The sequence below is a fragment of the Gorilla gorilla genome, chromosome 11, assembly GCF_029281585.2.
Source record: "Gorilla gorilla gorilla isolate KB3781 chromosome 11, NHGRI_mGorGor1-v2.1_pri, whole genome shotgun sequence".
Lineage (NCBI taxonomy): Eukaryota > Metazoa > Chordata > Mammalia > Primates > Hominidae > Gorilla > Gorilla gorilla.
In genome coordinates, this window is record NC_073235.2 from 122155976 (window position 1) to 122177402 (window position 21427).

At 56.5% G+C, this 21427-nt stretch overlaps 1 protein-coding gene across 13 annotated transcripts in view; it reads left to right on the forward strand.

Moving 5' to 3' along the window:
* The window catches only part of SPEG (striated muscle enriched protein kinase), a 58783-nt gene that overhangs the window by 26815 nt on the left and 10541 nt on the right, over positions 1 to 21427 (forward strand). For 9 of the 13 annotated variants that reach the window (XM_031008431.3, XM_031008433.3, XM_031008430.3 and 6 more), the window contains 23 exons: positions 189 to 364; positions 605 to 693; positions 2733 to 2908; positions 5490 to 5750; positions 6895 to 7053; positions 7175 to 7364; positions 7472 to 7695; positions 10184 to 10303; positions 10543 to 10647; positions 11206 to 11412; positions 11819 to 11942; positions 12043 to 12218; positions 15194 to 15306; positions 15621 to 15789; positions 16033 to 16129; positions 16249 to 16449; positions 17489 to 17546; positions 18130 to 18207; positions 18309 to 18487; positions 19018 to 19044; positions 19649 to 19801; positions 19987 to 20029; positions 21121 to 21189. In XM_031008431.3, coding sequence (XP_030864291.2) covers positions 189 to 364; positions 605 to 693; positions 2733 to 2908; positions 5490 to 5750; positions 6895 to 7053; positions 7175 to 7364; positions 7472 to 7695; positions 10184 to 10303; positions 10543 to 10647; positions 11206 to 11412; positions 11819 to 11942; positions 12043 to 12218; positions 15194 to 15306; positions 15621 to 15789; positions 16033 to 16129; positions 16249 to 16449; positions 17489 to 17546; positions 18130 to 18207; positions 18309 to 18487; positions 19018 to 19044; positions 19649 to 19801; positions 19987 to 20029; positions 21121 to 21189 — 3194 coding nt within the window. Of the gene's footprint in view, positions 1 to 188; positions 365 to 604; positions 694 to 2732; positions 2909 to 4370; positions 5177 to 5489; positions 5751 to 6894; positions 7054 to 7174; positions 7365 to 7471; positions 7696 to 10183; positions 10304 to 10542; positions 10648 to 11205; positions 11413 to 11818; positions 11943 to 12042; positions 12219 to 15193; positions 15307 to 15620; positions 15790 to 16032; positions 16130 to 16248; positions 16450 to 17488; positions 17547 to 18129; positions 18208 to 18308; positions 18488 to 19017; positions 19045 to 19648; positions 19802 to 19986; positions 20030 to 21120; positions 21190 to 21427 lie in introns of those variants that run through there. The other 4 variants (XM_031008439.3, XM_063695233.1, XM_031008441.3 and 1 more) reach the window with 2 other exon arrangements.

Sequence of the window (21427 nt, forward strand, 5' to 3'; positions counted from 1 at the left end):
GAGGAGGTTCCAGGGGCTCAGGGAGGGGAAGAAGCTGGGCGAGGTCGCAGGAGCCTGGGGGTGAAGTCAGGGAAGGGCCGGCCTGCGGGGAGCTGCCCCAACTCCTGGGCTCTGGGCGACATTCCAGCCAGCTCTCCCAGGCTCTCTGCTCGCCTTCCTCCCTGGTAGCTATCTCTGTCTCTCTCCAGGTGGGTCTACATCCCCTTTCAGCAGCCCCATCACCTCCGACGAGGAATACCTGAGCCCCCCAGAGGAGTTCCCAGAGCCTGGGGAGACCTGGCCCCGAACCCCCACCATGAAGCCCAGTCCCAGCCAGAACCGCCGTTCTTCTGACACTGGCTCCAAGGCACCCCCCACCTTCAAGGTCAGACCCGTGAGGCTGGGGCCTAGCCTCCTGTGTGTCCCCATTCCTTTGGGTGCCCCCTTGTTCTTGGGGCCATGCCTAGGCACCATCAAGACCTGGAACTTTGCTCCCATTCAAACCCTCTTACCCAGAGCCAGTCTCAGCCTGGCTGTGGAAGAGTCCTCCATCTCAGATTCCACAGCCCCCAGGACCCAAGGCTCTGCCCTGTCTTCCCCTGACACTTTGGGGTACCCCCTTCAGGTCTCACTTATGGACCAGTCAGTAAGAGAAGGCCAAGATGTCATCATGAGCATCCGCGTGCAGGGGGAGCCCAAGCCTGTGGTCTCCTGGTGAGTAGCCGCACTTTCCACCACCCACCAGCGACTCTATGCCAGGCTTGGCTCTGGGAGGTCTGGCTTTGGGTGGAAGGAAATGGAATCTTGGTGGGCTTCCCCATGATCTGCCTCAGGGGCCTCATCTCAGGTACAGCAGTGTACTCCCCCCGGCACCCTGTCCCTTGCCCCATGTTCCAGGCTTATTTAGGGCTTCCCCTTCTGGGGAGGGGTTTGAGTCTCATGTCTGTCCATTTGGGATAAATGACTGGGTGCAGTGGCTCACGCCTGTAATCCCAGCATTTTGAGAGGTGAGGCAAATGGATCACTTGAGGCCAGGAGTTTGAGACCAGCCTGGCCAGCATGGCAAAGCCCTGTCTCTACTAAAAATACAAAAAAATTAGCCAGATGTGGTGGTGCACGCTTGTAATCCCAGCTACTTGGGAGGCTGAGGCAAGAGGATTACTTGACCCTGAGAGGTGGAAGCTGTAGTGAGCTGAGATCACACCATTGCACTCCAGCCTGGGTGACAGAGTGAGACCCTGTCTCAAAAACAAAAATACCCCCTTCCCAAAATTAGCAAGCAGGAAGACATTTCAGAGACCAAGGAAGGAGGATTGCTTGAGCCAAGGAGTTGAAGACCAGCTTGGGCAACGTAGTGAGACTCTGTCTCTACAAAAAAATTTTTTAAATTAGCTGGACGTGGTAGTACATGCCTGTAGACCCAGCTACTTATGAGGGTGAGGAGGAGGATCACTGGAGCCCAGGAGTTTGAGGTTGCAGTGAGCTATGATCACACCACTGCACTCCAGCCTGGACAATATAGCAAGACCCTGTTGCTGAAAAAAAAAGACATGCAACAATTTGTTTCTGAGCTGCCAGCAGCCCCGAGTTAAAAGTGGGTCTAAGCAGAGGGGCCTCGCTCATCCCAGGTGCCTGGAACGTGGATTACTCAGCTTGCTAATTTTTTATGGTTTGAATTCTGTTTTTCATTTTTAATTGATTGTCTGGTCCCCACTGTGATTTCTTTTTTTTTTTTTTTTTTTTTTAGATGGAGTTTCACTCTTTGTCGCCCAGGCTGGAGTGCAGTGGTGCGATCTGGGCTCACTGCAACCTCCGCCTCCTGGGTTCAAGGGATTCTCCTGCCTCAGCCTCCTGAGTAGCTGGGATTACAGGCATGTGCCACCACACCCAGCTAATTTTGTATTTTTTGTAGAGGCAGGGTTTCTGGTCAGGCTGGTCTCGAACTCCTGACCTCAGGTGATCCACCCACCTTGGCCTCCCGAAGTGCTGGGATTACAGGCATGAGCCACCATGCCCAGCCCCCACTGTGATTTTTTTTTTTTAACATTATAAGTTTTTCATATCCCTTTTGGGAAGTGGGAAAGCTATCTGTCCATTATAAATAAATAAAAATAAGACATGGGGAAGTTTAAGAATTATTAAGAGCTAAATAGAGTCAGGCATGAGGGCTCAATGTCTGTAATCCCAGCACTTTGGGAAGCCAAGAGAGGAGGATCATTTGAACCCAGAAGTTCAAGACCAGCATGGACAACATGGTGAAACCCTGTATCTACAAAAAATACAAAAATTAGCTGGGCATGGTGGCATGTGCCTGTAGTCCCAGCTACTCAGGAGGCTGAGGTGGGGAGATCGCTTGAGCCTGGGGAGGTAGAAGTTGCAGTGAGCTGTGATTGTGCCACTGCACTCCAGCCTGGGTGACAGAGGGAAACCCTGTTAAAAAAAAAAAAAAAGAAAGAAAGAAAAGAAAAAAGAGCTAAATAGCACGGCTCCACTCTGAATGCAGCAGGGTTCCGAGAAGGGAGAGCTCCAGGCAGTTAGAAGTGACCTGGAAGCTCCTAGAGGTGGGTGGGATGGCAGAGTGGGGGTAAAAACCTGGCCCTGGAAACTAGGGATGCCCACGGTCAGTGGGACAGATCTGGGGACTGGGCAAACTGCACAGGGAAGGAGAGGCCTGCACAGTGCTGCAGCCCCAGTTCCTGTGCACGCACATCAGGCCCCTGGGCCCTGGGACTGAGTTCTTGCCCCTCTGACAGGCTGAGAAACCGCCAGCCTGTGCGCCCAGACCAGCGGCGCTTTGCGGAGGAGGCTGAGGGTGGGCTGTGCCGGCTGCGGATCCTGGCTGCAGAGCGTGGCGATGCTGGTTTCTACACTTGCAAAGCGGTCAATGAGTATGGTGCTCGGCAGTGCGAGGCCCGCTTGGAGGTCCGAGGTGAGTACCTGATTTCTCCATGAATGCCCACCTGGCCCTGGCCCCTTCGTTCCCCCACTGTCTGCTCTCACACAGCCTCAGTTAGAGGATGCCACCACTGAAACGGCCTTAAGGGGCCCCTAGTCCAGCTGCTTACATTATTGTTGAGTGAACAAAAGCCCAGAGACAGGAAGTGACCTGCCCAAAGCTGCACAGCACATTGTTCCGTGCTCAGCTTACTACACAACACCACCTTCCCTGTTGCTCCATCACGGAGCCCTGGCGGCAGCCAGAGACCCTGCACCTGCCACTGGCCAAGCTCTCTCTACACTTTTCTGAGCCTTTGTCACCCTGCTCTGCCCAGGACCCTCCCTTATCCCCCTCCCCCTCTCCTCTCGCCCCTTTGCCCACCCTCCCATCCCATTGCTGTGCAGAAGCTACTGTGAGGTAGCGGTGGGGAGAGTCTGGTGGCTGGACCCGTTCGGAGGGGCCCTTGGGGTGGCTTAGGCTTGGAGGATCACAGGGACCCTAGGGTGCCAGGGTGAGCACAGCTGTGACGTGTGAAGAGGCCTGGGCCTCCAGAGCCTGGGGCATATGTGCAGGGGCCCTCTCAGGCAGCAGGAATGCCAAGCCCTGGCTAGGGGGCCCTCGAGGGCCGTGGGTTTTCCTCCCCGAAGGCCACAACCGTTTATCTTGCCTTCCACCTCACCCTTTGCCTCAATGGCTCCTCGCTTCCTCTCCTCGCTTCTCACTCAGCCCCCAGCCCCTGACCTTCCCCAAGGCTCAGAGCTCAGACCCTGACAGTCATGGTCCCTCTGCTGGCCCCCCTGCCTCAGTTCCCCTCCTCTGTGCCCACCGTTCCTGTAGTTGCCACTTCCTTGGTCTCCAGATTCTTCAGCCCTTCTCCCCGGCCTGCTTTCTCTCCAGGGCCTGGCTCTGCCTCGCTTCTCTGTATTAACCCATGTCTCGGTGCTTCTTTCTCTTGGGGATTCCTTCCGACACCCCCAGGCTTTGGGGTGCTCCTGATCCCATTAATGCCTGGTTGCCCGGGGTCTCTGCCTGCCCAGGAACCCCGAGAAACCAGTCTCTGGCTAGCTGCCGGCCCTCGCAGCCCAAAGCTGACCTTGGGGGAGCCAAGAGTGGCAGTGCTGCCCTGGCGGTGTGAGAGGCAGCCCTCTATGCAGAAGGGCCCTAGCCAGGTGTGCGTGCCTGTGCGTGCATGTGTGCGTGTGCGTGTGTGCATGTGTGCGTGTGGATGCGTGTGTGTGCATGCATGTGTGTGTGCATGCGTGTGTGTGCATGTGTGCGTGTGTGCATGCGTGTGTGCATGTGTGCGCGTGTGTGTGTGCGCGTGTGCATGTGTGTGCGTGTGCATGTGTGTGTGCGTGCATGTGTGTGTGTGCATGTGTGTGTGTGCGCGTGTGCGTGCGCGTATGCTGCACTAACCTGCCGCTTGCTGACTGAGGTTTTTGTCTGTACACAGGCGAGTGAGCTCAGGGGGCCACCTGCGCTCCCCCCGCTACCCTCCGAGCCGCGCCCCTGTCTCAGGCACCTCTCGGACCTCGCTGTGTTTCACTGCCTCCTGCCCACAGACCCAGGCCTGCCGGCCTGGACCCGTCCCAGCCTCCCCTCCCCACCCCATGCAGCCCCCAGGGGGATAGCCCATGGGCCCCTGTGGACCCTCCTTCCCCAAGTGGACACATGGCTGTGCAGGCCAGGAGGCCCACAGATGGACTGAGTGCTGGGAACGGGTGGCTGCGAGGGGTATCAACCCCCCGAGTCTCTCCCTGAAGGGGAGCACCGGGCGAGTGCATGTGCTACTGCTGCTACAGGCCTGTCTATCTGTTTGTCTGTCTGTGTGTCTGTGACAGTCAGGGAAGGATGCCTCGGATCTGAGGTGGGGTGAGACAGAGTGGGAGAGATTATGGCATGGCATGGAGGGGCCCAAGGAGCAGGGGCTGTTGACAAAGGCCTTACCAGGAAGGGTTAGGACACTGACCATTCTAGAAATGGGTTTCGAATGGCACAACACTTTCTATTTCACAAAAGACCAAAAGCCAGAGGCCCCAGGCTCTGTGCTGATGAACAGCCTGGCTGAGCCCTGGCCCTGGCAGATTTAGGGCCCGTTTGGGGCCCCCTCCTTCTCTGTCAGGGCTGGGGTGCTCTGTCTGGGAATGAAGGAGTTAACCAGGTTTGGTGCAGGAGCAGGGGCAGGGGGCCACTGTAGTGAGCGTGGAGAGATTTGGAAACACCTATTTCTTAACTCAAATAAAGTCCAGTTTGTACCCATCTGGTGTGTTGTGTTTTTTTTTTTCCCCCGCCGCTGTCTCTGCCACCACGTGGCCCTCTCGGTTTCCCGTCCCTCAGTTCCCTCTTGCCTCCATGAATCACCCTCCCTGGCCCAGCTTGGATTGCCATCTCGAAGCCAGGTCTGGGCATGCCTTGCTGTCCTGGCCAGGTGGGTGGGCTTTCCCCATCTCCAGAGAACAAAATGCATCTCTCTCTCTGTGTCTGTCTGTCTCTCTGTGCGTGCGTATGTGTGTCTCCCTCACCCTGTGTGTCTCTGCTCTGTGCGTGGCCCCCGTGGCTGCTTTCCCCTCAGCACACCCTGAAAGCCGGTCCCTGGCCGTGCTGGCCCCCCTGCAGGACGTGGACGTGGGGGCCGGGGAGATGGCGCTGTTTGAGTGCCTGGTGGCGGGGCCCACTGACGTGGAGGTGGATTGGCTGTGCCGCGGCCGCCTGCTGCAGCCTGCACTGCTCAAATGCAAGATGCATTTCGATGGCCGCAAATGCAAGCTGCTGCTTACATCTGTACATGAGGACGACAGTGGCGTCTACACCTGCAAGCTCAGCACGGCCAAAGGTAACTCCCCACTCAGGCACTGGGCTGCCGTGAGTGCCCAAGAGCTGGAGGGAGGGGACTGGGGGTGTACAGTAAGATGCCCGGGAAACAGAGCTCCAACCCCGAGGGGAAGCGGGGGAGGGTGGGAGCTAGTACCTTGCCCTGGCCTCAATAAAATGAGCACTTAGAATAGTGCATAGCACAAAGGAAAGGCCGCAACAGGGTTAACTGTTCCTAGGAGGGAGTGCGTCTGCTGAGGTGAACGTGGGTTCCCACGCCTGCCCTGCAAGTCACCAGCCATATAACTTTGAACAAGTCACTTCATCTCTCTGAGCTTTAGCCAGTTCATCTGTAGAACAGGGATGGTGATCATTCCTCCTCTGTAGAGGGATTGGTAAGATTAATGAGATAGTTTATGTGAAGAACAAAGCACAGGGCCTGTCAAAGGGCCTTTCCAGGAGAGGGTAGGGCACTGAGCATTCCAGAAATGGGTTTCAAATGGCACACCTGCCTAATAAATGCCAGCCATTGTTACCACTGATGCTATCTCTGACCTGCGCCTGCCCTCATGGAAGGGCAGAGATTACGGCACCTGCCTCGCTACATTGTGGGTGATGAAGACCTAAGCGGAAGCTGGAGGGGCTTTAGAAGCAGGAGGGTGCATTGGGTCAGCATAAGGGACCCTTATCTCCTCCAGAAGCTTCTTTGGGGGTTGGTAGAGTGGGGTCAAGGGGCATCTGCTCTGGGTCTGGGGCAGGTGGCTAGGAGCATGGGCATGACCCCAGCACAGAGGAGAATTCTGAGAAGTAGATGGAGGAGAGGTGGGCTTGGCTTCTAGGACCCTCTCAGAGCTGGGCTGTGCTTCATCCAGGGTGGGCAGGGTGAGGGGAGGAAGGGGGAGCTGGGGCCAGGCCCTGGGCTCAGGCCCTGGGCTCCTATGGAGTCCCCAGCCCACCATGGCAGTCTGCACCCACCCTTGCTGACCTCCACCCTCTTGAGGTCTAGTCTCTGGATCTGTGCCCACTTCCTCCCCTGAGTACCCAGAGCCTTTGCTGGGCTCTGCCCAGGCTCCAGCTTCCTGCTCAGCCTTAGGTCAGGAGTGGTGGGTTGGGATGCCTGGGCCTCCTTAGCCTTCCCTATCTCTGAGCTGCCCCCTGCCCCACAGATGAGCTGACCTGCAGTGCCCGGCTGACCGTGCGGCCCTCGTTGGCACCCCTGTTCACACGGCTGCTGGAAGATGTGGAGGTGTTGGAGGGCCGAGCTGCCCGTTTCGACTGCAAGATCAGTGGCACCCCGCCCCCTGTTGTTACCTGGACTCATTTTGGTACGGCCCCTGTGCTGCAGGTGTTGAGGGCCCCCCAAGGGCCCAGGCGGGGATGGGGTGCACCCAGAGGGCAGGGCCCCTCACTGTGTCTGCTCTGCATTCCCACCCCTCCCTTCTGCAGGCCGCCCCATGGAGGAGAGTGAGAACTTGCGGCTGCGGCAGGACGGGGGTCTGCACTCACTGCATATTGCCCATGTGGGCAGCGAGGACGAGGGGCTCTATGCGGTCAGTGCTGTTAACACCCATGGCCAGGCCCACTGCTCAGCCCAGCTATATGTAGAAGAGCCCCGGACAGCCGCCTCAGGCCCCAGGTACCACCGGGGCCCCAAACGATGCCGGGGCTGCCTGTGAGGGGCCAGCCCAGCCCTGGGGTGGGAGGCACGGCCCTGGGCCTCTGGGCAGCCGTGTGGTCTTGCAGCTCGAAGCTGGAGAAGATGCCATCCATTCCCGAGGAGCCGGAGCAGGGTGAGCTGGAGCGGCTGTCCATTCCTGACTTCCTGCGGCCACTGCAGGACCTGGAGGTGGGACTGGCCAAGGAGGCCATGCTAGAGTGCCAGGTGACCGGCCTGCCCTACCCCACCATCAGCTGGTTCCACAACGGCCACCGCATCCAGAGCAGCGACGACCGGCGCATGACACAGTGTACGTGTCTGGGAAGGTCCCCGGGAGTGTCCCCTGCAGCACCCACTTGGCTTGCAATGCCCTGCCCCTCTCCCCAGCTTTCCCCAGGCCTTTCCTCTGTAGCCTGACCAGGGACAGGGTGCCTGGGGGAAGGGAACCCGGAGGGACTGTGAGGTCATTGCCTCCCCTGCAAGCCCACACAGCACTCATCTGCTGAGTCACCCCTCAGTGCCCGTTAGCACTGACTGGGCAGGCAGTACAGCCTGCTACTAACCCGCATCGGGCCCATGAGCAAGTTACAGAAGCCCTCTGTGCCTCAGTTTCTCATCTGTAATTGGGTTGTTACGAGACTAAATCAGTTAATGCATATAAGCCCCAGAGCAGGGCCTGGCACCTGGCAAGCAGTTGGGAGGTGTGAAGTCTCAGTATTCTTGTTTTAGTAGCCATTATCATCAGCGGTGGTACTTCCTGGAGACATTGCAATGAAAAAGCAGGTGTGTGCAGTGTCTGGCATGGAAGGGATGCTCTGTCCAGGGTTGCTAACAAATAGCAAATGAAGAAGAAGGGGCCAGCGAAGACACAGAGGAACGTATTTGGGTTGGTGTCCTCTTAGCCTGGGATACTTTCTTATGGGAGCATCTCAGTTCCATCCTTGAAGGAATCTGAGTCTTGTGTGAGAAGGTCTGCCCACCTCCCATAAGACAGTGCCCACTCTTTGACCCATGATGATTTCCTCTTATGGCTGCAACATGACAAAGATCACCTTCATTAAGTGCTTTCTAAGTGCCAGGTCCTGAGAGCTAAAGGTATGACAAGGACCATCTTACGTTGCCACAGGCCTGTAAGGCGGATACTATTAGCCCCATTTACAGATGGGGAAACTGAGGCTTAGAGAGATACAGGAAGCTGCCCAGAGGCAAGAAAGGACTGTCTGACCCTGGTGCCCAGCTCTTAACCAGGATGTCCCTGTCACCCATGCTACATCCTCCCTGCCTGCCCGCCTGCCCATCTCCAGTGATGCCACCCCGGCTCCAAACCCTGCCCACAGCCTCCCATGACTGTCATTCTTAGCAGCAGGCCTCCCTGTCTCCCAGTCTGCTCTGAGGCCCTGGGTGAGTGTCTGTCTCAGGATCTAAGCTGGCGTCTCCGCTTCTGCCTGTATCTGGGGTCACTGGCAGCCCTTGGCTTCTCTTCTCTTATAAATAGTGTCAGCAGAGATAAATGAATGGGTGACTGTTCTATGCAGAGATAACTGCAAAGAGAAGGGAGGGGTGTCTAGGGACAGCCCTGACATGAAGGAGGACAGTGCAGGCCTCCTCTCTGTGTCTTCGCCAGAGACAGCCTCCTTATCATCCAGGGAGCAGGGAGTAGGGAAAGAGCTTTGGAATCACATGGTACCAAGGTCAAACTATCATTTATTAGCCGTGTGACCTTGAACAAGTCAATATCTCTGACCTCATTGGTAAAATGGGGATAATTTTGTAGAGTTGTTGCAAGGATTCACGAGGGGGAAAGCGTGTCAGGTACCTGGTATAGGCTGGGCACAGAGCAGGCAACTCTTGTAATATATCATAGAATGTATTTGGTACTTACTGTGTGTGAGGTTCTGGGTCTGGTGGGACAAGCAGATCTGACAACGTCAGCCCTCTCTTTAAGGAGCTTGCAGGCCAGGTCAGGAGCTATGACTGATGCAAGAGGAAGAGCCCCCGCCCACGAAAAGCAGCGTGGGCCAGTGCCCATCGATGTGCAGGCGAGAGGGTTGAGGTCCTGGGAGGAGTCAGAGGATGAGGGGTAGAGAGCGGGCCAGGGGCAGGGGGGCTTCATGGGCTGTACCCACTTAAACTATGTCTTGAAGGACAAGGAAGCCTTAGGTAAGAGGAGAGCATTCCCCAAGGGAGGAATGTTGTGAGCAATGACCTGGAGATGGAACTCGGTGTCTCGTTCAGGGGCCTGATAGTTAGCCAGCATCAAGATGCAGAGGAGCAACAGAGACGTGGCTGGCAGGGAGTTTGGGTTGAGGGCTTTGCTGTCCTCCTGGAGGGCTTCCCTGCAGCTTTGCTGGAGACAGAATGGCAGTGGCCTTGGGGATGGAGAAGAAGGGCTTAGGGGAGGGGCCTTGGGAACAAAGCTTTGTTCGAGTTTTGACATAGAGGTTGTGACCATGCAGAGGTGGGAAGACGAGGGGCCAGTCAACAGAGGCAGGGACCCCAGAGGGTGGCCCAGTGTAGGAGGAAGAGAAGATGATAAGTTGCCTGGCCTGACACACTGGAGGGACAGACCAGAGGGGCCAGGGCAGATGTAGACTTGGAAGCCAGCCCGGGCCCGGACCCAGACTTTGCTGCACCATGGATGCACTTCCTGCTGCCTGCCCCATCCTTGCCCCATCCTTGCCCACTCGCCTCCTCCCTGCAGTGGATGGGGGTGAGGGACCAGGCCCGGGATGGCATGGGCCTACCCCTCAAGGTATCCTCCGGGCTCAGGCCCAGTGTCACTGTCCCTCCCCCACCAGACAGGGATGTGCATCGCTTGGTGTTCCCTGCCGTGGGGCCTCAGCACGCCGGTGTCTACAAGAGCGTCATTGCCAACAAGCTGGGCAAAGCTGCCTGCTATGCCCACCTGTATGTCACAGGTGAGGCAGGCACCCTCATGGTCAGCTGCACGCACAGCCTGGCCTCTGGCACTACGTGGGGGCTCAGGGAAAGGGGCCTCCACCCAGCTCCCTTCCCCTCCCTCCCCTGGGGACCCTCTTGCCTTGCCCCTGCCCCTGCGGCTGAGCCCCCAGGCGCTAGCCTCCTGCCCTGAGGCTCGGTGATCCTGTGGGGCTGTTGGGCCCTTGGACCCAGCAGACATTCGACCTGTGGCTTTCAGATGTGGTTCCAGGCCCTCCAGATGGCGCCCCGCAGGTGGTGTCTGTGACGGGGAGGATGGTCACACTCACATGGAACCCCCCCAGGAGTCTGGACATGGCCATCGGTGGGTCAGGGCTGCACAGGGCCATGGGTGGGGAAGGGGTGTGGGGAAGGCAGGCTCAGGCAGGACACCATGGGGGCCAGGCCCCAGAAGCGGATGGGCAGGGGCAGGAGCTGATGGAATGCTGGCGGGAACAGCTTTGCCCGTCTTCTCTCCACGTTGCATGGGGCTCTTGCTCTGGGTGAGGAGAGGAGGCACGGGGCACTGCCACATTCCCTTCCCATCCTCAGAGTGGGTGCCTGGGTCAGGACTTGCAAATGCCCTCCCCTCCTCTTGTCCAGGATCTCCTCCCGCTCTGCCTCAGTTTCCCTACCTCAGGTATCAAGGAATTAGAGTTCAATTCCAGCCCCATCTGTGCCTGTACTGGTACCTTGTTGGCTCTAAACCTCCCAGGGAAGTGGCTGGGCAAGAGCAGATGGGGGGACAGGCAGGAAGCAACAGCAGAGACTGAGGCACGTCATCAGAGCAGACTAATGATGAGTTCCAGGGTCCCGGGCCAGCTGGATGGGGAGGGGTTACTGCTCCTGCAACAGCAGCCTCTAGTAGCTCCTCTCCCGCTAGACCCGGACTCCCTGACGTACACAGTGCAGCACCAGGTGCTGGGCTCGGACCAGTGGACGGCACTGGTCACAGGCCTGCGGGAGCCAGGGTGGGCAGCCACAGGGCTGCGTAAGGGGGTCCAGCACATCTTCCGGGTCCTCAGCACCACTGTCAAGAGCAGCAGCAAGCCCTCACCCCCTTCTGAGCCTGTGCAGCTGCTGGAGCACGGTGAGCCTGGGTGCTCCTGTCGGGTGGGGGTGGGAGCTGCTGGGATGGGGAATGGGGCTCTGTGGTGGAGGCTCAAGGGCTGGCCTGGACATGGTAACTGGCAGGAGCAGCCTGGCCGGGTGGGACCTTGGCCCATCTGTACACTTCCTTCTCCCTCCTGAAAGCAGCAGGGCACGGTGGCTGAAGCTCAGGCTTTGGGATCGGGCCTGCTGGGGTCCAACCCCACAACCCCAGCTTTGCCGCTCCCTGGCTGTGTTCCCCAGACAAATCGCTAAACCTCTCTGAGCTTCATCTTTCCCATCTGTGAAAACGGAACTCAAGTGTTGATGAGGGGTGTTAGAGGAGTGGTGGGTGCTGACGACCTGTTGTCAAGCCCAGCACAGAGCCTGCGCTCTCCTCCTCCCAGGCCCACCCCTGGAGGAGGCCCCAGCCATGCTGGACAAACCAGACATCGTGTATGTGGTGGAGGGACAGCCTGCCAGCGTCACCGTCACATTCAACCATGTGGAGGCCCAGGTCGTCTGGAGGAGGTGGGCCCCTTTCCCACATGTGGCAGCCCAGGTCTGGCCCAGCCTGGCCAGAATGCCCTGGGGCAAGATCTGGGTGACCTCCCTGTCATGTGTCCTCTAGCTGCCGAGGGGCCCTCCTAGAGGCACGGGCCGGTGTGTACGAGCTGAGCCAGCCAGATGATGACCAGTACTGTCTTCGGATCTGCCGGGTGAGCCGCCGGGACATGGGGGCCCTCACCTGCACCGCCCGAAACCGTCACGGCACACAGACCTGCTCGGTCACATTGGAGCTGGCAGGTGGGTGACAGCGGGCCTTCTTCCTAGCCTCCCTCCAAGGCCCAAAGCTCTCTACTCACACCCCCAGGTACACAACCTGCCTGACACTGCTGCAGATCCAAACCCATGTCCTCTGGTCAGGCCTGTCCATGTCATGGCTATACAAATACCATATTAGTAATAATGACAACAATCATACTAATAAGATTTATTGGCCAGACGTGGTGGCTCACACCTGTAATCTCAGCACGTTGGGAGGCCGACACAGGTGGATTACCTGAGGTCAGGAGTTCGTGACCAGCCTCGCCAACATGGTGAAACCCCGTCTCTACTAAAAATACAAAAATCAGCTGGGTGTGGTGGCAGGTGCCTGTAGTCCCAGCTACTTGGGAGGCTGAGGCAGGAGAATCACTTGAACCTGGGAGGCAGAGGTTGCAGTGAGCCGAGATGGCTCCATTGCACTCTAGCCTGGGCAACAAGAGCAAAACTCCATCTCAAAAAAAAAAAAAAAAAAAAGATGTATTGAGCCTAGTATGTGCCAGTCTCAGTACTAAGCACTAAGCACTTTACATGTATTGCCTCATTTAATGTTTACATCAGCCTTGTGAGATGGGGTTGGTTATTATCCCCATTTTACAGATGAGGAGACTGAGGCCGAGGCTAAGAGTAACTGGCCCAAGTTCACAGAACCTAATAAGTACAGGAGCTGGGTTCAAGTGTGGCTGCCTGACTCCTAGCTCCTGTGTTAAACATAATAGGAAATAGTATCTCAGATATAACAAACATGGGAAGACCAAGTTGGTTTTTAAAGAAACCCATGAGCACATCTTATCACCGAACTGCCATCCCTGAGAATCCTGGCCGCCCTTCGGCACAAGCCTGTTTGACAGAGCCTCCCAATGTTTGCAGCAAGGATTCTTTTTTTTTTTTTTTTTTTTGAGACAGTCATCTCACTCTGTCACCCACACCATCTCAGCTCACTGCAACCTCCACCTCCCAGGTTCGAGTGATTCTTGTGCCTCAGGCTGCCAAGTAGCTGGGACTACAGGCATGCACAACCATGCCCAGCTAATTTTTTGTATTTTTAGTAGAGATGGAGTTTTGCTGTGTTGGCCAGGCTGGTCTGGAACTCCTGGCCTCAAGTAATCCGTCCACCTCGGCTTCCCAAAGTGCTGAGATTATAGATGTGAGCCACCGCCTCGGGCCTTAGGATTCTTTTTATAATTTTTCCTTTAAAGATGTAGTTTCTCAAACTAGTTACTACCTAATGCATTAGGTAGTAACTGTTTGGTTTTCTAATTTGTTAATTAACTCTAGACATATGTAACCACCACTCAGAACTCCTGATCAACATGGGCTAAACAGGGTTACCTGCTGAGTAAATACAATTCCAACCAAAAGCAAAGAAAGTGACATTTTACTTAGCACAGGCAATCTTATCATGGGTAAATGGACATTTTCTGGTGCTTTCAAAAAACCATTGAAGCTCACTTGAAACTTTCCGGTGCTTTGACCTTCATAGACTGCCCCCACCACCTCCCAGCCCATGGGGGACAGGATTCCTAGAGGCTAGGGGAGGCGTCTGTGAAGTGGAAGATAAGTGGCAATAGGGTGTGTAACAAAGAGATGGGGAATGCTTCTGGCCCTGCTGTGAAGATGGTGGGGGTGCTGGGCGCTCTTTTGAGTGTCTCCCTCCTTGCCTGCCCTGTCCCTAGCACTCTCCACTCAGTCACCACTTTACTCCTTGACAGTTCATCTTCAGGACTCACCTTTCTTCCCAGATATAGGAGGAGCCTGAAGTTTGGGGAGCCCTTGGCCCTGAGAGCCCTGCAGCACAGCCTAGCTGGAACAGTGACTGATGGAGCCCCATTTGAGCCCAGCCAGTCAGGGCTCAGATGGGGCTGGGGCTTGCACTGACACCCCTATTCCACTAGACCCCACCCAGCCACACCCAGACAGGGCAAGTGGAGTGGTGGCCCCCCTTCCTCCATGTCAACCTCACTGCAGTGTCTTCCCCACCCCCGGGATGGCCTCCCCCGTTGTCTGTGTGCCTGTGAAGGGTGGGGGTCCACACCCGGCTGCCCTGCCTTCCCAAGTGCCTGACTCATCCTACTTCTCCTCAGTCTGAGATGCTCAAACACGCTGGGGTGGCGGGTGGGGGCTGGCGGGGGACACCTGGAAGTCACAGGCTCCTTTGCAAAGCACATTGCAATGTGTATTTAATTCCATCATGAGAATTAGAAGCTGCTTTACCAGGAAATCATATGACTATGTGATATGTATGGAGAATGAAATCATAACCACATGTGGGAGATACTGAGAGTCCATTTCTAGATGGTTTGGTTAGTATTTGGGGGTTACTTGTTTGTTCATCTTGCCATCTCCCAGATGCTATTAATAGAAGCCCCTCTAAACATTTTTCAAAGATTCAGTGAAAAAACTTCAAGGTAGAGGCAATGCCATCCATGAGCTTAATTCAGGGTCACAGGCTGAGCCACCTGCAGGGGTCAGGTTCAGGTAGTCAGAAGCCAACGGGTGGCCCTGTGAAGAAGGGCGGCCACCCACAGGGGGCAGCATTGGGCCACTCCTCTCCCGCGGATTCATGCAGCGAGGGGAGCGACTCAGGATGGCCAGTCCTGATTTTTCAAGAGAGGCAGGAAACCCAGATTTCTTTTGTGTGTGAAAATCTCCTAATTTCAAAGCTGCCAAATTAATACAGAAGGTCAAACAAAGCAAGCCTGCACCTTGTGCCAGGTTTCCTCAGATTTGGAGAACATCACGTTTGGATTTACGAGGCGGGGCGGGGCTTGGTCCAGGCGGGGAACTCTGTTGTCCCAGTTGGTGGGGGGGTGGGGGGTGGTGGCTTGCAGGGAGGCGGGGGTCTAGCGTTCTGACTGAGCCAGTCACTGATGGGGGATCTGGGGAGGGGCTGAGGAGGCAGGGTAAAGCCAGCCCCTAGCCCCTTCTCTTCCCACCCCTATCCCCATGTGTTTCAGAGGCCCCTCGGTTTGAGTCCATCATGGAGGACGTGGAGGTGGGGGCTGGGGAAACTGCTCGCTTTGCCGTGGTGGTCGAGGGAAAACCACTGCCGGACATCATGTGGTACAAGGTCAGAGTGTGCTGCTGGCTGAGCCTGGGGGAGGGAGGAGGGGCTCCCTGGGGGCGTGGGAGGGTCCTGGAAGGCCTTAGGAGGGCGGAGCCTGAGCAGAGGCGTGGTTAGGAGGAGGAAAGGGGATGCAGAGGACTGACTAGCTGAGGGGTGCAAGGCTTTCTGTGGGAGATAAGGGAGGAGCTGATTCTGGGTCCTGGTGAGAGATGCGCTGCCCAGAGTAGGAGATGAGGGCGGGGCCTGGTACAGCGGCTCCTGGCCCCAAGGTAGAGATGAGGCCAGGCCCAGGCCGAAGGTGAGACCCCACTCTGCAGGACGAGGTGCTGCTGACCGAGAGCAGCCATGTGAGCTTCGTGTACGAGGAGAATGAGTGCTCCCTGGTGGTGCTCAGCACGGGGGCCCAGGATGGAGGCGTCTACACCTGCACCGCCCAGAACCTGGCGGGTGAGGTCTCCTGCAAAGCAGAGTTGGCTGTGCATTCAGGTAGGCAGGAGTTCCGGAGAAAGGTAAAGTGCACGCCCCCTGGAATCTGATGTGACCCTCCATGCTTTGCCCAGGAAGCAGCCAGCCCTGGACTCGAGCCACCACACCCCCAGCCCAGTACCCCGACTTGAGCCCCCAACATTCTTGCACCTCTTCTCTCTTCTTCTTCTGTCCACCTGTCCCAGTCTCTGGCCTGCTTGCTTTCTTCCCCTCCCACCTAACAACATGACATCTCTGCCCCAGCTCAGACAGCTATGGAGGTTGAGGGGGTCGGGGAGGATGAGGACCATCGAGGAAGGAGACTCAGCGACTTTTATGACATCCACCAGGAGATCGGCAGGTGTGGGGCTAGGAGGGAAGCCAGTGGGGGCCGAGAGAGGCTGCTGGGTCTGAGGGCTGGGAGGGGTGGAGAGGGCCACAGTGATGGCTGATCTCTGACCCCCTCCCTTTGTCAACCAGGGGTGCTTTCTCCTACTTGCGGCGCGTAGTGGAGCGTAGCTCCGGCCTGGAGTTTGCGGCCAAGTTCATCCCCAGCCAGGCCAAGCCAAAGGCATCAGCGCGTCGGGAGGCCCGGCTGCTGGCCAGGCTCCAGCATGACTGTGTCCTCTACTTCCATGAGGCCTTCGAGAGGCGCCGGGGACTGGTCATTGTCACCGAGCTGTATCCTGGGACAGGCTGGGGGCTAGGGGGATCCATGCCTAAATGACTGGTCCTTGTAACATCCAATAGGCAACATGTTTTACAGTTTACAAAGTAGTCCCAATTGACAATTGGGAGGGATACATCTGGAGACTTCTATGAAAACCAACAGTTTTAAGCCCATTGTTAGCTTAAATTTTCATAGCATTTAATGTGTGTGCCCGGCAGTGTTCTAAGAGTTTTACAAATATTAACCTATTTAATCCTCATATATTCCTATCTCCTGGAATTTTTTTATTAACTTGTATTATCCCCATTTTACAGATGAAGAGACAGGCATGGAGAGGTTAAATAACTTGCCCAAGGTCACAGAGCTAGCACATGGCCTATGCTTTTCATCATGAAATGCAGTACAATGCATCTGCATATTTGTAGTGACCCCATTTCAGATCAATACTTGGCTTTATTTAGAGGCTGTTTTGATAAGGAACAGATTTTACCCTTTCATGAAGGCTGTGGTTAAGCAAAGGCACATTGAGGTAAGGATGCTGGGTGATTGGCTCATCACCCCAGTAGCAGGGTGACCGTAACCTGCACATGAGCCTCCTGCCTGCACTGTTTGAATTCAAACCTCAGCAAAATGACAAATTATTCCATGTCATGGACCTTCTAGGTCATTCTCCAATAGAGTCAAGAAGTTCCATCCACAGTCAACAAAATTCTGCTGTAATTTGATCCCTGTAAATGCTTTACAGGGTGGGCAGGAAAGGAAATGTTATTCCCATATTACTCCTGGGAGAACCTAGGCTCAGAGAGGTGAAGTGACTTGTCTGAGATCCCATAGAAAGTGGGAGTTCAAGCAGGGATGACCCACCTGTGCCCTCAGAGGACAGGAGGTGGGGAGGGGGTACACGTGGAGGAGGGGAGAGACAGTCTCTGGCTAGTATCAAGTCTTCTGTAAGGGGAAGGAGAACCCCGTGCTGAGCTGGGACCTGCTCTGAGTGCTGGGCTGGGCTGGGCAGTTGGCACTGGGCACTGTTCTCCTTGATCTGGGATGTAGCTGCACAGAGGAGCTGCTGGAGCGAATGGCCAGGAAACCCACCGTGTGTGAGTCTGAGGTGAGGGCAGTGGGTGGCAGGGGCCAGGTTGGACACCAGCCTTCACCCACCTGAGCTTTGAGAACCAACAAATGGGTCCTGAGTGTGCCATCTGTGCCCACAGGAAGCCAGGGGTGGAGGTGGAGAGCACTGTTAGGCAGGCAGCAGAGTTCCCACCCAATGATACCAGACCCCCATCTATTTGGGACTTGCACTATTCTCTCTAAATCTCAGCAAACCCACCCCAGCTCCTAACTGTTGTTTCCCACTCTTCGTCACATAAACATCCCCCAAACATTTCTCCTGGAAGGAGCCCCACCTAGATTTTATTGATCTCACTGCAGTCCTGCCATGTCAGGCTGTACATGTTGTGCACTGCACAATTCTACTTATTACCATGCAATGGCTCCTCCCTATAATTGTGCTGTACCCTCCGGTGCATATGGTAGGCTTGGATCTTTGCAACCACAAACCTGTGTTTCAACCCCTTCCACGAGCCATCTGAAGGCTACTCCACAGGCACAGCCTGACTGCTTGCCGCCCTGGAGGTGTTCAGACATACACCACCCTTCCCCCTCAGACTCTGGGCCCGCTGTTTCCACAGATCCGGGCCTATATGCGGCAGGTGCTAGAGGGAATACACTACCTGCACCAGAGCCACGTGCTGCACCTCGATGTCAAGGTGAGGTGGGGACTGGAGAGCAGACAGCCCCTGTGGGAGCCAGGAGGTGAAGCGTCCTTCCTTGTTCATTCGGCCCACACACCTCGCCTTGTGTCTTCCAGCCTGAGAACCTGCTGGTGTGGGATGGTGCCGCGGGCGAGCAGCAGGTGCGGATCTGTGACTTTGGGAATGCCCAGGAGCTGACTCCAGGAGAGCCCCAGTACTGCCAGTATGGCACACCTGAGTTTGTAGCACCCGAGATTGTCAATCAGAGCCCCGTGTCTGGAGTCACTGACATCTGGTAAGGCTGGCATGCTGGGCTGGGCCGACCAGGGCAGCTGCCCTTGGGGCTGTGCTGGGGACGCGCTCACTGGCAGGGAGATTTACCGAGCCTGAATTCCTCCTGACAGTGGGCTGGAGGCATTGTTTGCAGGGTCTCCTGCCCATGTTACTCCTTGGCCCTCGTGAGTCAGGGCTGCCCCATTCTCTAAAGGCCTCAGCCCTGTTAGTCCTTGACTCCTTGTCTCCCCTGGAAGCTGGGCCTTCCCCTCAGCAGCCAGCATGCCTCCTCCAATAAGGCAGGCATGGTCCCATTGGTTCCCAGGCTTCCCTGGGCTTCCTGGGCCAGCCCTGCCATGACCCTGGACTTCTCCAGGCATATCTAGACCTGTAGGTTCAGGGTCCTCCCTGAAGAAGCCACTCCTGTGCCCATTGTCCATGGCAGTGTTCCCAGGGAGGTAACAGCTCACTCAGGTCAGCAGTAGCAAAGAACTGCTCCCTTCCAGTCGGAGAGGGGCGGTCCTCTTACCTATCACTCTCCTTTTCCCACAGGCCTGTGGGCGTTGTTGCCTTCCTCTGGTAAGGACCCCTCTGCAGTGTCCCAGCAGTCTCCCGGCAGGTCTACCCCTAATCTTTGCAGGGCTGCAGCCCACCCCCTTCTCTTCCGCACCCCCCACTCCTTCTTGCACTGCAAGGAGCCTCATGTGCATGAAGGTGGACACCCCTGTCTGCATGCCCACACTCTGCCTGTCCCCACACCCCTCCATAAGAGGTGGGCACCCTAGTTGGAGAGAGCCCAGCGCAGGCTCAGGGCCATGGAGGCAGGGAACTCCTTGGCTCTGAGTGTCCAAAACTTGGACTAGAAGGGAGTGGAGCTCAGGGTGGGCACATCCCCTTGGCACAGACTCTTCACTCATGGAGAGGCCACACTGGAGGAGGGATGGAACAGGTCCTCTAAAGCACAGGCCACTAGGCCCCAAGGCAGCACCACCTCCCTGCCCATCGGGGGCTGGGGAGGGGACAAGGCAGGAGAGAGTCTGCAGCCTCACCTCTTACCCAGATTTGCCCAGCCTCTGTCATCCTCACAACCCCAGAGCCTCCATCTGTCCCCAGCCCTGTGCCCCCACTGACATTCCCCTTTGTCCCCGCCTGCCCCTCATGACAGCCCTCTTCACCCCTGCAGTCTGACAGGAATCTCCCCGTTTGTTGGGGAAAATGACCGGACAACATTGATGAACATCCGAAACTACAACGTGGCCTTCGAGGAGACCACATTCCTGAGCCTGAGCAGGGAGGCCCGGGGCTTCCTCATCAAAGTGTTGGTGCAGGACCGGCTGTGAGTACAAGGCCCTGGGAGCCCCCACCTGCAGGGTCACCCTCATACCACCTGCCTGCTACTCCCAAACTCCTGCCCCTCGACAAGCAAGCCCCCAACTCCTTAGGAGCCCTGTTTGCTCAAACAGTTATTGACTCACTGATGACTGAACGATAAATCCCTTCTTAATCCTCATTCATTCACAGGAGACCTACTGCAGAGGAGACCCTAGAACATCCTTGGTTCAAAGTGAGTCTAGTCTGCAAAGTGGTGGCACAAAAGGTGGAGGGAGAGAGAATGTTACTAACAGCTCTATTTATTGAGTACCTACTGTGTGCAGTAACCATGTTAGGCATTGTATGTACATATGACGTATTAGCCTCACAATAGCTTTGCAAAGGAAGGCATTATTAGTCCCATTTTGTTGACAAGGAAACAGGCTCAAATCAGTGATGGAGTTGGGGGTATACATACTGGACTCCAGGGCATACGTCTGGACCTCTCCATCCTGGGCGTCCTCAGTGGAGTTCTCCCCCATGCTTGAGACCAGACCCTGGTCTTCCTGGCTTCTGTCTGTCCATCTCTGTCCTGCACTGGTCCCACACAATAGCGTTGGGGGTGACCAGGCAGGCTCAGCCCCTTGGTTATGAGCTTCATGTGGGCAGGTTCTCGGTTCTCATTCATCTTCAAACCCCAGTGCCTCAGGGCACAGTGCCAGGCATTGATGGGGTCTTGGGGATTTGGGAGGGGGGGTTCAGCAAATGAGTCCGGAAAGAGTGCCTGAATAAACTGTTCATGGAGGGTTGTGCCAGGTCACTTGAAGGCTGAGGTCATTTGGGTATCAGGAGTTGAATTAAGAGCCTTCTTTCTCAGATCGGAAATGAGCTCCAGAAGAGAGAGCCTGGGTGGGTAGCTGAGGGAAGCATCTGTCTTGGTCTGGACCACCAAGATGTCTGGGGTGTTGGTCCTACATGGAGACAGAGGGGAGCTGGGGAGCCAGGGCCCGGGTAAAGGGCCTAAGATCACAGGCCTCCCAGGGCAGCTGGTTTACCAGGACAGGGCCATGAGCCCTGGTGAAGCTCAGAAGCCTACCTCTGGGAGCCACCAGTTTCCTGCCTCTCCCCTGGGGGGTTGAGGGGATTTGTCTTTAGGTGTGCATCTTGGCTGTAGGCATTGTCCTGACAGACCCAAGGGGAAGGGGACCCCCAGGAGCCCAGACTCAGTGCTGCTCGATCCACTCTCTCCTGCCACCCCGCCCCATGGACTTTGTCTCTCTGTTGCCAAACCTGGAGGGTCTAGGTTGACAGCTTTCCCTCAAGCCCTCTTTCCTGGGTTTGCAGACTCAGGCAAAGGGCGCAGAGGTGAGCACGGATCACCTGAAGCTATTCCTCTCCCGGCGGAGGTGGCAGGTAAGTGTGGCAGGCCAGCCTCTGTGCTTTCCACCTTCTCCTTTTCTCTAGCACTGCCTTCCCCCTCCCGTGGGCCTTCATCTCCTGCTCCTGTCTTCTCGCTTTCACTGGCTCCATGCCTAGCTTCCTGCCTATTCCCTGACCCTCTGCATGCTCAGGCCTCTTCCCCAGGGCTGAGGTGGGCCTGGGGGGGACAATCCTGCCCCAGGGGTCCCTCAGGTCTGACTCCAGTACCCTG